The sequence below is a fragment of the Cryptotermes secundus genome, unplaced genomic scaffold (assembly GCF_002891405.2).
Source record: "Cryptotermes secundus unplaced genomic scaffold, Csec_1.0 scaffold932, whole genome shotgun sequence".
Classification (NCBI taxonomy): Eukaryota; Metazoa; Arthropoda; class Insecta; order Blattodea; family Kalotermitidae; genus Cryptotermes; species Cryptotermes secundus.
This window is the reverse complement of record NW_019727409.1, coordinates 261,660-277,588: the sequence shown is the minus strand read 5'-3', so window position 1 is coordinate 277,588 and position 15,929 is coordinate 261,660. Positions and strand designations below refer to the sequence as shown.

The 15,929-nt window shown below is 44.1% G+C and overlaps 1 protein-coding gene across 7 annotated transcripts in view; it reads left to right on the top strand.

Moving 5' to 3' along the window:
* Positions 1-15,929, top strand: part of LOC111864749 (MAGUK p55 subfamily member 5) — a 282,694-nt gene that overhangs the window by 174,926 nt on the left and 91,839 nt on the right. For all 7 annotated transcript variants that reach the window (XM_023852241.2, XM_033751565.1, XM_023852246.1 and 4 more), the window contains one exon: positions 10,546-11,021. In XM_023852241.2, coding sequence (XP_023708009.1) covers positions 10,546-11,021 — 476 coding nt within the window. The remainder of the gene's footprint in view (positions 1-10,545; positions 11,022-15,929) is intronic.

Below are 15,929 nucleotides of genomic sequence, written 5' to 3'. Positions count from 1 at the left end.
TGAAATGTTTTAAATATTTGGGTAGTTTGTTAACAGATGATGGAAGGTGTACTTGTGAAATTAAATCCAGGATTGCCATGGCAAAAGCTGCATTTAGCAAGAAGAAGAATCTTTTTACCAGCAAATTGGACTTAAATTTGAGGAAGAAACTAGTGAAATGCTACATTTGGAGCATAGCTCTGTATGGGGCTGAAACATGGACACTTAGGGCAGTAGATCAGAAACATCTGAAAAGTTTCGAAATGTGGTGTTGGAGAAGGATGGAGAAGGATCAGTTGGACCGATTATGTGAGAAATGAAGAAGTGTTAATTAAAGTCAGTGAGCAGAGAAATATCCTACACGAAATAAGAAAACGGAAGGCTAATTGGATTGGTCATGTTTTACGCAGAAACTGCCTTCTAAAAGAAGTTATCGAAGGAAAGATAGATGGGCGGATAGAAGTGACCAGAAGACGTAAGAAGATGCTGGATGACCTTGGGGACAGAAGAGGATATTATCATTTGAAGCAGAAAGCTCTAGATTGCATTAAGTGGAGGAACTGTTTTGGAAGAGACTGTGGGCCTGTCGTCTGACAGGTTACTGATCAATGAATAAATAGCTGAGTGTCAAATTTTCAAGACAGACTGTACTATGGAGTTGTCTACCTCAGATTTTCAAAATGATGCCTTAATAAGTGTTTCATTGTTCATTCATTGTTCCTTGCTACCACTTCGAAATCAGGAAGTTTTTAGTTCGAGTCTCGGTCAGGGCATCCACAGTGCTGAATGGAGTCGATAGTTTTACATTCTTCTCCTTTCCTAGGAGGTATGAATAGGGCATGGCCGCTTACTTGTATATCTGTGTTCCGATTCGACACAATTTCTAACATTACAGTGAGGACCCTTCTGCATCTGTCGACCTTGGTCCTCCAAGGGATTTTCCCAACATAATTCTGTACACGTCATATTTCTTGCATTCAGGCTACCGCGACTGTAAACATCGTAGCAATAGTTCTTCGTTATGTAACATTCTGTACTACTCACACAGATGTTCCTTTCTATACTTCAGCAGGCGTCAAGCTCGGTACACCCTTTCCACAGACTGTATAATTTAAGCATATAATTGAAATGTCATATTTGTCCGTCTACGTGTCTCATCTTCAAAATTACTGACAAAACTTTAATGAAATTTAGTTCAAGGTTTCTGTACAAGAAGTCGTCGGTGGAATATATTTTAGATTATTGGTCTTAATATAAACTTCTACTTTGCACGAAGCTCACTCACTCATAGAGCTGAGCCCTTCTTGAGAAACCGCAAATTCTGCAGCTACTCAAGAACTTCCCAGCATTTTAAAGAACCCGAAAGTTCAGTAGCGTGTTCAGAAGAGCCATCCACTGGTCCCTATCCTGAGCCAGATCAATTCAATCCATACAATCCCATCCTATCTCTCTAAGATCCATTTTAATGTTGTCCACCCATCTACGGCATGGTCTTCCTAGTGGCCTCTTTCCTTCTGGATTTCCCACTAATATCCTACGTGGATTCCTCTTCTCCCCCATTCGTGCTACATGCCCTTCCCGTCTCATCCTCCTTCACTTGATCATTCTAATTATACTACGAGAAGAGTGCATGCTATGAAGCCTATGTTGAAATTCTCTTATACGTGGATAATCTTAAAAAAGGGCACATGTCTTAAGATGCAGATCAAATTTAATTTCCAGGTTTTTGTATGACAAAATTTTCGATCTGATAAATACGTAACGAAATGGGCTACAAAGCATGTGATATGTTCCGGTGTTTTAGATTTGGAAGTTTGTGTTTTTGTGCCTTGCGAATTTTGAGAGCTGTTTTCTGCTGCAGAGTTCAGCACAAAGCAGATGGATGGAACGAAGAAACGGATTCATGTTTGCAGTCAACAGGCCCAAGTAACGAAGCGCTTACAAATTATGTTTCTAACCGTCTGCTTTTACTGGTGCACGTGTTCTTGCACAACGTCAATTGTCAGCATCCCTTCAAGTCCCCACACCCCCCATCGTGACGCTAACCTCAGTTGAGTCACCCTTCAACCCTCCCACCCTCTGCTCAAAGAATTGACTTCTGTTTTAATTGGAGTGTCCAAGTGATGGATAAGGCGACCGCCCTGATTTTGCCGCGTTAAAAGAAAGGAAGTAGGGCGGGGGGGAGGTGTGAGTGCAGTGGAGTATTAAGAGGACAAGAAACTGATATGAGATCCCACTTGTTCCTGTCTTGTGGAGTTATGGGACGACAAACACCAGACCTCGATACTGGCACTGACAGAAAAGGGCAGTAGTGTTCACATCTACCCAGAGCGCAGGGCTAAGTAGGCAAGGTAGGGTGCCGCCTAGGACGCAACACGCGGCGGGGGGCACGCTGAGGATAAGGTAAAGTTGGCCCTGTGCCTGACTAATTAAGCACTACGTCATGAAGGAATATATGGGAATGGATGTATAGATACATATTTTCTTGACCTCGGCACTAGTTGGAGGTGAGTGGTCAGCTTCACGCCCCGGCTGCTTTACCCCCGGGGAAAGAGGTCCTGTACTCACTGAATAGGAGGTTAGGTGGACCCCTGAGCCGGTCTAGACGGCGTGGAGAAGAGAAAATTCTTGACCTTACCGGGAATCGAGCTACGACAATTCGGCCGTTCAGCCCGTAGCTAGTTGCATTACCGACTACGCTATCCCAGCTTCGGTACACTGAGGGACGGTATTTTTTTTTTTCTGTGGCGCTACAGCCCCAATTTGGGCTTAGGCCTACCTCCATGAAACTCTCCGTTTCACTTCGTTTTACTAGATCTTACACATTCGGTAGGACTTCTTGGGCGAGTGATCAGCTCGTCGCAAGGCCTCTACCTGTAGACAAACACAGAAAAACGCACACAAACATCCATGCCCGGAGTGGGATTCGAACCCATGATTCCGGCTTCCGAGCGAGCGAAGACAGTGCATGCCTTAGACCGCTCGGCTACCGTGACCGGCGAGGGACGGCATTTAAAAGAACATACTGTGACATGACGCCTGAAAGCCGGAATGTGACCTTCTACTAGGCAACATTTCGATAAGCGCATTTCCGTGATAACGTAGTCAACAGTAGAACTTCGGTTGCTTAGGGACGAACGTTTCAATAAGCACGTCTTCATGACAAAAGAATTTGCATGGATATGAACTAACCTATATAAGGAACCATGGAGACTCTTCAAGATTCATTCGACAGTCAAACGTCGTTCAAGGCAGTTCAAGGTGTGAGCAGGAATTCTTCGTTAGTTATTCGTCACAGTGGAAGAGAAGACGCTTGAGGTCCAGTAAGGAATGGAGCGAGTCGTAGACAATCAATGATTGTAAGCTGTAAGAACTGAGTGTAATCGTAAACAAGTATCAGTAAACCCAGTCAACAAATCTATAACCCATTGTTGTCAGTCACACTAACCCCTTATACGTGACAGTGTTATAAAGGCTCGTGCGTATTTTTGATGCGAGAAAATTCAGCGTTGTAGTTAATGCTCAAAGATACCGGTTGGCGGTAATGCACCTTCACGAGGCCACAGCAGCGGAGCTAAACGTGCTGTATCGAGAATTCTCTTTTCCTATCGAATGACGCCCAGTACATGTGAGGTGACGCAAATGCTTCTGTAAATTTTGTTTGAAATATTTTATGCGTGGAAAGATGAAAGAACTGTGGAGTTCGCTTGAGTGCAGAGATTTCGTACCATGTATCTGTCGCTGAATCCATTAAAGGAACAAGTTATTTATAACTTTCACCGACACAACTGTTGAGATGTATTAGTCCCTTCATTTTCAAACACCAACTGCCGAAGGGATGTCAGATAATTAGGGAGGTAAGCTCCATTTAAAACGCTTAGTAAACTGCCGATTAGTGTCACTAATTGCCTATCAACATTGCAGAAAATGAGACTGGCGGTAAATTGAAGTACTTATTTCTGTCTGTTAAATGGCGAATTACATTTCTATCCTCAAGCTTCTGTGGTAGCTAAGAAGGCAGCAGCTAAATCGGAATCAGCTGTAACCAAGCGAATTTTTTGCATTTTGAATTGATGGTAAAATAGGGTGAGAGACATAAAGAGAGAGAACAGTATTACCGCCTTTTCTATTTTGAATACGATTCATACCAATGAGTAGTGTGAGATTAAAATGGTCCCAAAACGACGGTTCGTTACCGCCTCTGTGGTCTAGTGGTCAGAGTTCCTGGCTACAGAGCCATAGGTCCCGGGTTCGATTCCAGGCGCTACCAGATTTTCTGAGAAGAAGTGGGTCTGAAACGGGGTTCACGCAGCCTCGTGAGGATAACTGGGGAGCTATTTCAAGGAAATAGAGGCTTCGGTCTAGAAAACCGACACAAACGGCCGTGTGGATCCGTTGCGCTGGCCACGTGACACCCTGAATTTTTCATACTTCCCCAAGTGCGTACAACTGCATTGTAATGGCTCCGTCACTATCGTTTCCAACTTCTGAAATACGTATTGTGGAATTGTGGGCTAAGTATCTTGACGATCTTGACTTAGGTTTTCCTTACAGCTCAAGCGGTTAGTCGNACTCGACCAGACCCGGGATCGAACCTGGGCCGCCGCGGTGGGAAGTCCGCGACTAACCGCTTGAGCTATGGCGCGGCAAAGGGACTTAGTTAGTCCCACCCCACTAGCAATAATAGGTTTTCCTTAGAAGGTTGAGTACGTAGTATCTGAAGCAGGCCTCACCTTGTCAGTATTCTTTGTCACCCTCTCTTTCAGTGCAGTTGGTACAACTGTCTCCATGGCGTCAAGTAATTCCATTTCAAATTGTGGTTAGGATACCATGCACTATGGCAGATGGGGACAAAGGTCTAGGAAGGAGGCGAAAGCATGCAGTACCTCCGAAACCTATGACATGATGTCATAACCACAATATGAATCTTCCCCGCCATGAAAACTTCAGATTGAGGAAACTGCGCTGCTCCGTTCAGTAACATGTCTTCATCATATCTCCAAAGGAGGTCACTGAGCCAAATTAACGGACGTTTCCCGCCCAACAGTAGTCTCTAATACCTCTGGTAGATGGGGGAAGCATTATAGATACCTCTCAGCTAGTAGAGCCGGTCTCGTTGGCTGGGCGGGACTGATGGTAAGCACCAGTGCCGGTAGGATATAGAGACTGGTAGAAATCATAGAGGGAAGCACAATGGACCAATACAGGTTTCAGTGCATGGGGAAACCCACCCTCTCCAATAACTAACTAACTAACATGTGTTTAACTCAGGCTGATAACAGTTCCCGGAAATTGCGGTTGCCAGTTTCCTTGGTGTGCCCTCGCCCATACGTCGGAGTGTTTCCAAATCACAGTGTTTCGGATACTGGTTTTGTTTCCGTCACTGCAGCGACTGAGACTAGCTCCCTCTAACGGGCATAGCGCAGTACGAATTCCCCCCCCCCCCAGATGAATATAGTTTACGTATTGCTATCCTGTTTCTGTAGATAAATTTGAATATTATCACTCCATTTACGCCTAGATCTTCAAAGGGTTATCTTGCCGTCAAATTTTCCTACCAAATTTTAAAGCATTTCTCATCTCTCCCATGTGACTTATGGCCCCCCATTTCATTCTCCTTGATTTTATTAACTAATATTCTTTGGTGCCGGTCACGGTAGCCGAGTGGTGTAGCCGAGGCATGTACTGTCTTCGCGCGCTCGGAGGCTGGGATCGTGGGTTCGAATCCCACACAAGTCATGGATGTCTGCCGTATGTATGCGTTTATTCTGTGTTTCTATTGTCCTGCGTTTAGTTAGAGGCCTTGCGACGAGCTTATCACCCGTCCAAGGAGTCCTACCGTCTGTAAAAATGATCACGAAACTGCGGTCCAAAGCGGCAGCGAGAGGGGAGGTAAATATTCTTTGGTGAAGAGTACAAATTGTTGAAGCTCTTCCTAGGTAGTTTTCTCAGACGTCTTCTTATACGTATATTTCTCTCTCTGAAGTTCAAATATTCTTCACAGCACTTTACTCTCAAACACACGTTTAGGCTTGGCTTTTTATGCTGTGTTATTTTCTATAAGGTGCAATTCGGTAAACGTACTCCGAACTCCCAAGCTGGGCAACCTCTTTCGGTTTATCAAGCACCTTCCGTATTAGGAAACCGTCTCCTTAATACGCAAAATCCTACGATCGACGCAATTAACTTAGCCAGTTGATAGAACATCATGAAAAAGCTCTAGGCAGAATAGCGAGCGAAGAATATAGCATGTTGTAACTGAATTGCGTGGGAAGGACAGAGCACTTACTGCAAGATGGGAGAAGAGCCAGAAATGTGTTCACACATGTCCTTGTTACCAGTAGAACAGTTGTTTACTTTGGGTGAGCATGCATTCCACCAGCTCAGCCTCCGAGAATTCTAAACAAAACTGTGACAGTACTTGCTTGTCTGCAGGCACGAGTGTCCCGACACATTGACGGCCACTCATGTGCCAGTGTACAGAAACTTATCTGTACTACGGAGTCATCAATGAAGGGATGTTATTAGTTAACACAACTCCGCTAAACGAGAACTCCCTTGACTTTTTGACATTTGAAGGCTCGTCACCGCATTCACAATCGCTTGCAATTGGACCCAATTCCATTCAGTCCGTCATACCTAATTTACCTAAGATCCATTCTAATATTATCCTCACATATACATACAAGTCTACCAAGTTATCCCTTTTCAAGAAAAACTACATATTTCTTGAAATGCGCCGTCCATTTGCTGTCAACGTCGCCCTTTTGACGTACCCATGTAAAACTACAATGATACTACGGTACATTTGTTTCTGTGCCCTAATACCACGTCGTGAAGACGTACAGATTTTGGGTTGTGCCTTAGAAGCCGATCTCTGTTGTCGAGGAGAAAAATCCTGCTCCTTCGGTGAATCGAACCGTGATCTCCCAACCCGTCAGCAGTCGTGTTACTGTCTCAGCTATGTAGCTCACTACAATAACAGACTTAGGTGAATACTACAAATCTTGGAGCTGCTTGTCGAAATTGATGTAAATTGAAGAGTACTGTAAATGAACGCGAATTGTTTGTGGTTGTGTTTCCTGTGATACTGAAATTCCCGGTATGGAATTCCAGCTCGTGGGGCTTGTAACGCGATAGTATGGCGCCAGACTCGAAGTTCTGCTCTCAAGTAACGACTTCCTTCCTCCCAAAACAACCCTCACTCCTCTCAAAGTCGTAAATAGTTCAGTAATGTGAGTTCCCTGCTTTGCAAAGACTGACCAAGACCTCCCACTTCGGAGCCTTCATCTTCCCTCCAAGCAGTTCAGTAAAGCAGGAGCGGCAGGCGGTACCAGGCTCCAGTCTCGGCCGTGTTACCGCCTCTTCTGAAGCTCCTCGCAGTTTTCCTAATTAATTCCTCATAGGCGAGTGCTGGAAAATGACCCTAAAAGGCTATGTAAGACTATGGTGTCGCTGTAGGCGGGCATAAGAAGAGACTTCTGTTGAAGCTTAATGGTATTGTTTGACTTCTCATTAAAGTTGCACGTTCCGTAGGATAAACCTTCGGGCCCCATAAGATGCAGTAATACAATAGGGACTTAAATTATATTAAGAAAATAAAGGGTCGGAAGACTGCGGCGCTGAAAATGGCCTTCCGGATAGCATGAGGCACACGTCAGGGAGTCAAGGAAACAGATGTATGAATTCAGCCTTTGTTCTCGGGCTATGTAACACCGGTTTTTCACTTCATAGGTTGTGTAATGTCAAGCGGTAGGGTGATTTGGGGATGATGAATTGGAAAGAAGGGATAAGTGATAAGGAAACAAGTGAAGACAACACCACAAGCTGCTAGAGGGAACAACGCACAAGCAAGGGTAAGAATTACAGAATGCGGACGTAATACAACAACGGGCTTACGAATAGAAAAACAGGTTGCCGCAGTGAAACATCCGAAGTAAAGGATACAGATCAAAACAAGTGGACGACGCCCCTTGTGAGGTGTAATAAGAATTTTACAAAATTTAAAGGAAATTTAAATAAATTTGATTGATTTAATTTAAGTAAACTTCAGCGTGTGCTATTTTAGAGCGTGTCAATTGACTGCGAGTATGACGTTTTAAATCGTGAAGCGTGCAGTCTTATATGCGACTAATGGACAATATTAGTGCACTGTAACAGTTTTAGCGAAAGTGAAAGTGTAAGAAAGAAGGAACAATTTGTTGTGTTCTTGACGGACTGTGTAGTACAATAAATACTAACGGATAATTACTTTGCCGTGAGGATGTTGTATCGACGGTAATGTAAATTCTTAGAACATGTTAGACAGAGAAAATATTAACTCACAGTTCAGACTCTTTGCCTGATACTACTAGAATGATTACGTAAACACAAGCAGGATTGGATTGGTCATTTACTATGAGAGATGAGGTATGGATACAAAGTTGGTTAGGAAGAATCAATCTCCAGGAACTAGACTTATATGAGAGGATTACGTTAAAATGAACCTTAGGGGAGCAGGGTGTAAGGGCGTAAACTGAATTCAGCTGGGCCAGAGTAGGGTACAGCGTCTTTCCTTAGTGCATATAGTAATTAACACCTCACGTTTAATAAAAGCAGTGGATTGTGTGTACGACTCAATGACTACGAACAATTCAAAGAAACTTCCGTCATACCTTGTTAGTCGTTTGGTACTGCATAATGTGATAAATCATTGAAAGTATGTAATATAGTTTACAGTGCTTGTAAAACGGCATGTGTTGCTGGTATTGTAGAACTGACCGTTTCATTTAGTAAATCCATGTATGTATACAGTCTGCCTTATCACGGTGGGTGGCAGCAATGACTCACGCCGCCAACATTTCAGAAAAAAATCTTCCGCGTACGGTGAACCCAGTCTCTTAGAGTGAGGGTTCGATTTCATCTCGAGGTATGCATATCTATCCATCCCCCCCCCCCAACGTATTCGCCGGAAACGAATACATGGAAAAAATACAGTGCAACAGGATGTCGAAATAAAATATTCTGTCTGCGTTTGTTTGTTTGTGTGTGTGTACTTTTTTTAATGCTAGTGGGGTGGGACTAAGTCCCTTGTACTGCGGCCACTTCTGGCCTATTGTACCAGCCCCAGATGATAGGTGAGGGTGATTGTGGAGCAATTGGTGGAATGAGGATTGGCAGGGGAAACCGAAGTACTCGGAGAAAACCTGCCCCAGTGCCACTTTGTCCACCACAAATCCCACTTGACCAGACCCGGGATCGAACCCGGAACGCCGTTGTGTGTGTGTAACTTAAGGGCATAGATGAGGTGCAATCACATGTAATGGCTCAAGCCTGTCAGTACTGATTTAAGAAACCTGTGAGTGTGTACGAGTATACGAGGTCAGTGATCCAATCGCGGTTCAACACCAAAGAGAAAACAACGACCTCAGCGGTGTCCTGGCCCGTCCAAAACGGGTTACCCTGGATTTCACTTACGTTCTAAAAAAATGAAGCATTATCAGACCTACTTGTTTCCTTCAAAACAGGTTACGCTGGTTTTCCCATACGTTCTCAACACAAACATGAAGAATTATCAAATATAACTGTCCCCTCCGAAGCAGGTTACGCTGTATTTCCCTTACGTTCTCAACACAAACATGAAGAATTATCAAATATAACTGTCCCCTCCGAAGCAGGTTACGCTGTATTTCCCTTACGTTCTCAACACAAACATGAAGAATTAGAAGGCATACCTGTCCCCTCCGAAACAGGTTACGCTTCATTTTCCTTACGTTCTCAACACAAACATGAAGAATTATCAAATATAACTGTTCCCTCCGAAGCAGGTTACGCTGTATTTCCCTTACGTTCTCATCACAAACATGAAGAATTATCAAATATAACTGTTCCCTCCGAAGCAGGTTACGCTGTATTTCCCTTACGTTCTCATCACAAACATGAAGAATTAGAGATTTGCCTAGAGTTGGAATTAAACAAGACTGCGAGTGACAGTTTGTTGCGCAGTCGCAGAGAGTTATGAGACAGCGATGTTGAGAGTTGATTCCATGCAGACTTGTCACGCGTTGCCATTATGCAACCGGTGTTATTATTAATTAGCAATATGTCCATGTATCTCCCCCTGCGAAATATACGTTCCACTGCCGAAGTCTACCTTCATGTACTTCAAGAGAGCGACTGTAGAGACATGATGAACTAGTTACAACAAACGTCGAACCGTGTTCGATTCCCAGAAATGCAAGAATTTTCTCCTCTCCACAGCGTCCAGACCGACTCTGGGGCCCACCTAGCCTCCTACCCTACCGGGGGCTCTTCCCTAGAGGGTAAAGAGGCAGGGGCAGGAAGGTAGAGTTATACCTCCGCTCCCCCATTTCTTCATGATATTCACTAGCTAATTAAACACTGAGACAAATTTACCTGTTTACAGGAATCCTACCCATAGCAGCCTGGCTGGTGCTGACTGGTTTTGCTGTCGGCACGTGGCAGTAAATGCCACGGCACAACCGTTCCCCTCAACTTGTCTGTTCAGTAGAGTACTTTCCTGTTGTCCCGCAGTCTGATTGACATGTTATTCTGTTTCCTGAACAGCTGAACCGGCAAATCCCTGCGACTGAACATCAGCAAGAACTGAACGGTTTCATAGAGAGCAGTCCGATATACGTGACTTCCATCCCACCCAACAACAGCAGTACCGCGGCACAGCACCTGCTGAAACAAGATACTCCCCCGCGCAGGACAGCGATCGTGCCCGGTCGGGGCGTGAAGACAGGACCTCTGAGCAACGGCCATGCTATCACCAACACTAGCAGCACAGAGGAACCCGACTCGACCGCCGAGATCGAGCTGAAACAGGACCTGAGCGAAGATCTAGTGAACAGTGTTAGTGAGTGCAGTGCAAGTACTAAGGGCAGGGCCACCTCGCCCTTCGCGAACGGCCGGACCGAAGTGCTTATCGGCCAGGATTCTACTGATGCGAGTGGTGGAACGGGCAAGCTGCGGACGACGGCCATAGTGGAGAACAGTAGTGCCAGGAAACTAGGCGTAGGAGAGGATAACCTCAACAGGTAAGGTGATACACGGATGCTGTGTGAACCGAGGCAAAGAAAATCGGTGTTTTAATTTCGTCCTGTCAAGGTATTTTTTTATTGCTACTGGGGTGGGACTAAGTCCTTTGTACTGCGGCCACTTCTGGTCTATTGTACCAGCCTCAGATAATAGGTGAGGGTGATTGTGGAGCAGTTGGTGGGATGAAGATTGGCAGGGGAAATCTAGGTACTCGGATAAAACCTGCCCCAGCGCCACTTTGTCCACCACAAATCCCACTTGACCAGACCCCGGATCGAACCCGGGCCTCCGCGGTGGGAAATCAGCGACTAACCGCTTGAGCTATGGCGCGGCCCTCCTGTCAAGGTAAGTCTGTGTGTTGTGTTTTGTACATGTACCGTCTTCGCTCGTTCGGAAGCCGGGATCGTGCGTTCGAATCCCGCTCAGGACATGGATGTTTGTGTGCGCTTTTCTGTGTTTGTCTGCAGGTAGAGGCCTTGCGGCGAGCTGATCACTCGCCCAAGGAGTCCTACCGTATGTGTAAGATCTAGAAAAACCGAAATGAACGGAGAAGTTCATGGAGGTAGGCCTAGGCCCACTGGGGCTGTAGTGCAAAGGAAAAAAAAATCCCTGTAACAGGCCATGGAGGCCATAGGCTTGTGAGACGACGAAGCTCCTACCTTTTCTAGAAAATCGGCTCACAGATGAGATTTTCAGCCTTAAGTGTGCCCTGTAATATGTATAGCATAGCATAGCACAAAAACATAATCAGATATCTGCATGTTAACAAGAAGTTCTGGGAAGAAATACTCATCTACTTTCCTTTGATACGACATGGGCCACACAGGAAAAAAAAGGGGGGAACACAGACTGCAAGGTGATCTCATAAACCTAAAAAATTGGAGGGTGATACACAGAGAGATGGACAGATGCAGACAGACACATACACAGACAGACAGTAAGATGACCTCATAAACCTCCTTTTATTTTTCAAAACGAGGAAGGTAGGCTGAAATGATATTAACATTAAGAAGAGTAAGTTGGTTGTTCTTGAGCGTTTCTTCTACTTGCAGCCTTTGAATAATTATGGCTGAATTTAAATCCAAAGTGGAAGACAAAACCTTAATAGTTAAGCAAGGAAAGTATTGACCAGTATTAATGGAATTATGAAAAAAGAATCCATTCAAGTCGGAGAAATGGCCACAACAGAGAATAATAGACACCAGGATCTAAAAGTATGAGGAAATAACTGCAGTTGCCTGTATTATCTTAGGATAATTAGTGAAGAAATTATTATATGAGAAGAAACTCATACAGAAGACAAATCACTGACAGAAGCCAGCTACTGAGCTTGACTACTTAAGTCGGTGTATGGTGCGAAGGACATTTCATTAGTGTTATGCCATACTAAAAAGTTGCTTAGCATGAAGACACTGTGAAATACTTAAGGTCAGATTAAATTGCACTGGAAGTGAAAAGTCTGAGATCCACTTTAAAGGACTTCGGGTTTGTGTGGAAAAATGCATTTACATCGTAATAATCGTAAGATTCTAAATTAAGAACGTGAAGAAAGAGGCAATAAAAGTGAAACTATCCCTGTAACAGCCCGTGAAGGCCCATAAGGTTGTGAGACGTTGAGGCTTCCACATTTTCTCTAGACAGTCGGTTCACAGATGGCGGTGAGTCTGACAGCCTTACTCACCGGCCGCCCTTTACCCCCCAGGAAGATTCCTGGTACTTATTTCTGTTAGAGGGTTGGTCGACTCCAGGGGCAGAAAAGAAGCAATACATACAGGTATATGACTAAGAAGTCTAGAAGGACTGTGTGTACCCGTAGCAGAAGGTGACCATTTAATTATTACACTGGCAATGAACTGGGTTTCATCGCTAATGCTCTCTTGATGTGAAAAATCTGACTCGAAGCAAAGTGCCTATCACGACCAAATGAATACTGAGAATCGTATGAAATCGATAAAAGAGAAATTGGTTCCCAGTCTTCCTCCTCAATCAGTGGCTGATATCGACATAAAAGTTGACAAAGCCCTAACTTGAAGTTGATAAAGCTGATTAACTAGCTTCTGCTCTTTCTCATCAAATATGTTGAAGCCACAACTATAAGAGTTGATTAAAATTTATAGGGATAACATTAACGTTATACACGTATGTTCGGCGAGTTTCTTCAGCGCGATAGCTACCAACTGCTTCTGCCAAACCCATACCATTCTGACTTAAATCCAATTGAAGCGGCAACAGGACATCTGGCAGTGCCCTAACTGAGGTTTAAGTTGCCTCCAGTTAGAGAAATTTGTAAGAATAAAAGTACTCATGTGACGGAAGAAGACCGGACACCGTTGTGTGGAAAGGTGAAACAAATCGATAGAGAGTATACGGAAACGGAGTGTCTGTCGATGATATAACAGAGAAATTAGTCATCTCATTGGTGAGCGGTAGTAGTAACGGAAGTGAGAGTAGTGACTGGAGCAATTCTTTCTATTAAAATATCCGTTTATTTTTCCCCCTTTGGCTCTACAGCCCCAATTTGGGCCTTGGCCTTCCTCTATGAAACTCTCCGTTTCACTTCGGTTTACTAGATCTTAGATATTCGGTATAATTCCTCGGGCGGATGATCAGCTCGTCGCAAGGCCTCTACATGTACACAATCACAGAAAAACGCACACATACACTCATTGAACATCCATGCCCTGAGTGGGATTCGAACCCACGATCCCGGCTTCCGAGCGAGCGAAGACAGTGCATACCTTAGACCGCTCGACTACCGTGGCCGGCTATCCATTTCGTTACTGTTCTTAATTTCAGTATCGTTCATTAATATTTGAATTTCTGATTATATGTCTTATATGTTTATGTTTTTCATTCGGGAATATTAGTAAAAAACGAAAGTAACAAGTTTGTAAAAATGAAAATAAATGTTGAGGCCGATGGCTGGGGACAGGCACGATGTTTTCAGCCGGCATCTGATCGGATCCAAGGTCAAGGTTTCGGATTCAATCCGGTGGCCGTCTTCAGATAGCACAGGAAGGGACTGAAATATCGAAATATCTCGTATGGAAGTAAGTTGTGAAGATGTGAATGGGGTGGAACAGGCATAGGGGATGATCGTGTAGTTGGATCTTGCGATAACGGTGATGGATTATCTGGTTCTTTAACAATAAACATCTCTAAAATGCGTGAATAATTATCAGGCGTTTGGGAGTGTCTAAAGTTCGTTAGTTACAAATCACAGTCATTTAGTGGTTAATATGCTGTGTCTGGTATATTCAAATATTGGCTGAGCTGTTTAATAATCGTATTGATAGTATATATTGTCAAGTATAGGGTGATACGCGTGACAAATAACGGGCTATAGTTCGGATGATGGGATTTATTAGCGCTTCGTTTACAGAGCTATCGCTGATTTACATAATTACAGTTCACCGTTGCACACGCACTAGGAATCTCCGTCTTCACTAGTTATCTCCTGGCAACGGATCTCAACACAGAAACTAGCACTTCAAATCAGTATGAAGTCTTCAGTCACTCTGCACTACTCTGTCCTAATCTGTACTCAGTTAATCTTCACAATTCACTAAGGACACATTCCATTCTCGTCCTTGTACTGTCAATTGCTGTACCCTCGTGGACTCTTTTTCGTGACAGCTTCGTGTCCTTGACTCACGGCTTCTCAGCTATGGCTAACTGCAAACAATCTTCACTGTCCCCTATGAAACTTCTGTGCGGACCTACAGAAAACACGTCTTGTGGTCTCTTTCCATTGTGTGACGTCACTACCTACGCGGAAGTGTGCTTACTGAGCCGTTGCCTAGTAACGGGTTGTATAACTCCGCTGTTTTCTTGCTGCGAGCGTGTATTACATTAGCGACGGCTGTTCTTGTGCCTCAACAGTTTTTGCATGGAGTAAATACTCCACAGTATGTTGATGTGAAGCTTTCACTGCGATTAAGGTTAATAACATCTTCTTAGGCTATCAGTCGTGTCAGCTGGTTAAAAAAATACCGACGTTTCAGGAAACGTCAGGATCAGATAATGGGGGCAGAGTCCCTCAAGAGTCGATAATACGTATTTAGACAACTGGCACGCCTGATAACCCTAGATTTTATTAACTGCCGTAATTATTTGAAAGAACAAGATACATTATCGAGAGAATGTCTTATTAATTTGGAGACAAAAATTCTGTTATATTTGTTACTCTCTTCTGTTGCAATTAAGCCGAGTTTGGATGTGATTACAGATATTAATGTCCGCTAGCGTTTATATATGTAGCGTGAGTCTTAACGTTTACTGCACGCGACTGAAATGGCAGTGTCTCATTCGCTGTCTCTTGACGTCATTTTCGCCGTTTGACCATACTGTCTTCCAGACGTCGTTGGGTGCACCTCGTAGAGGATCAGAATGCCCGGCACGTGTCGCCAGGATGGAATGCCTGCCGCTCATTGTAATTAGAACTATGTCCTGTAAGGGATGATAGAAGAGTTAGGGGCGTGCCTCCGAGCGTTTTCCTTTCGACAAAACATTTAATACTGTCTGTCCCATGAATGATATATCTCACCTAGAAGCCCTGGCCCTTCTGGCATAAACGACTTTGATGTTTAAGAAGATCATTAAAAGAAATATGTCCCTCGTTCTGTCAACAGCTAAAGGGAACTGTCTTTGTGAATTAACTAACTGAACTCCATGGAGACGAGCCCTTCTTGAGAAGCCGCCAGTTTTGCTGATGCTCAAAAATTTCCCAATATTTTGTGGAACCCAAAGGTTCATTTCAGTGTTCACAAGAGCCCTCCACTGGTCCTTATCATGAGCCAGATCAGTCCTCTCCATACGACCCCATACTATCTTTCTAAGATGTAGTTTAATATTATCCACTCATATCTTGGTCTTCCTAGTAGAGATTTGTGAGCAATAGAAAAATA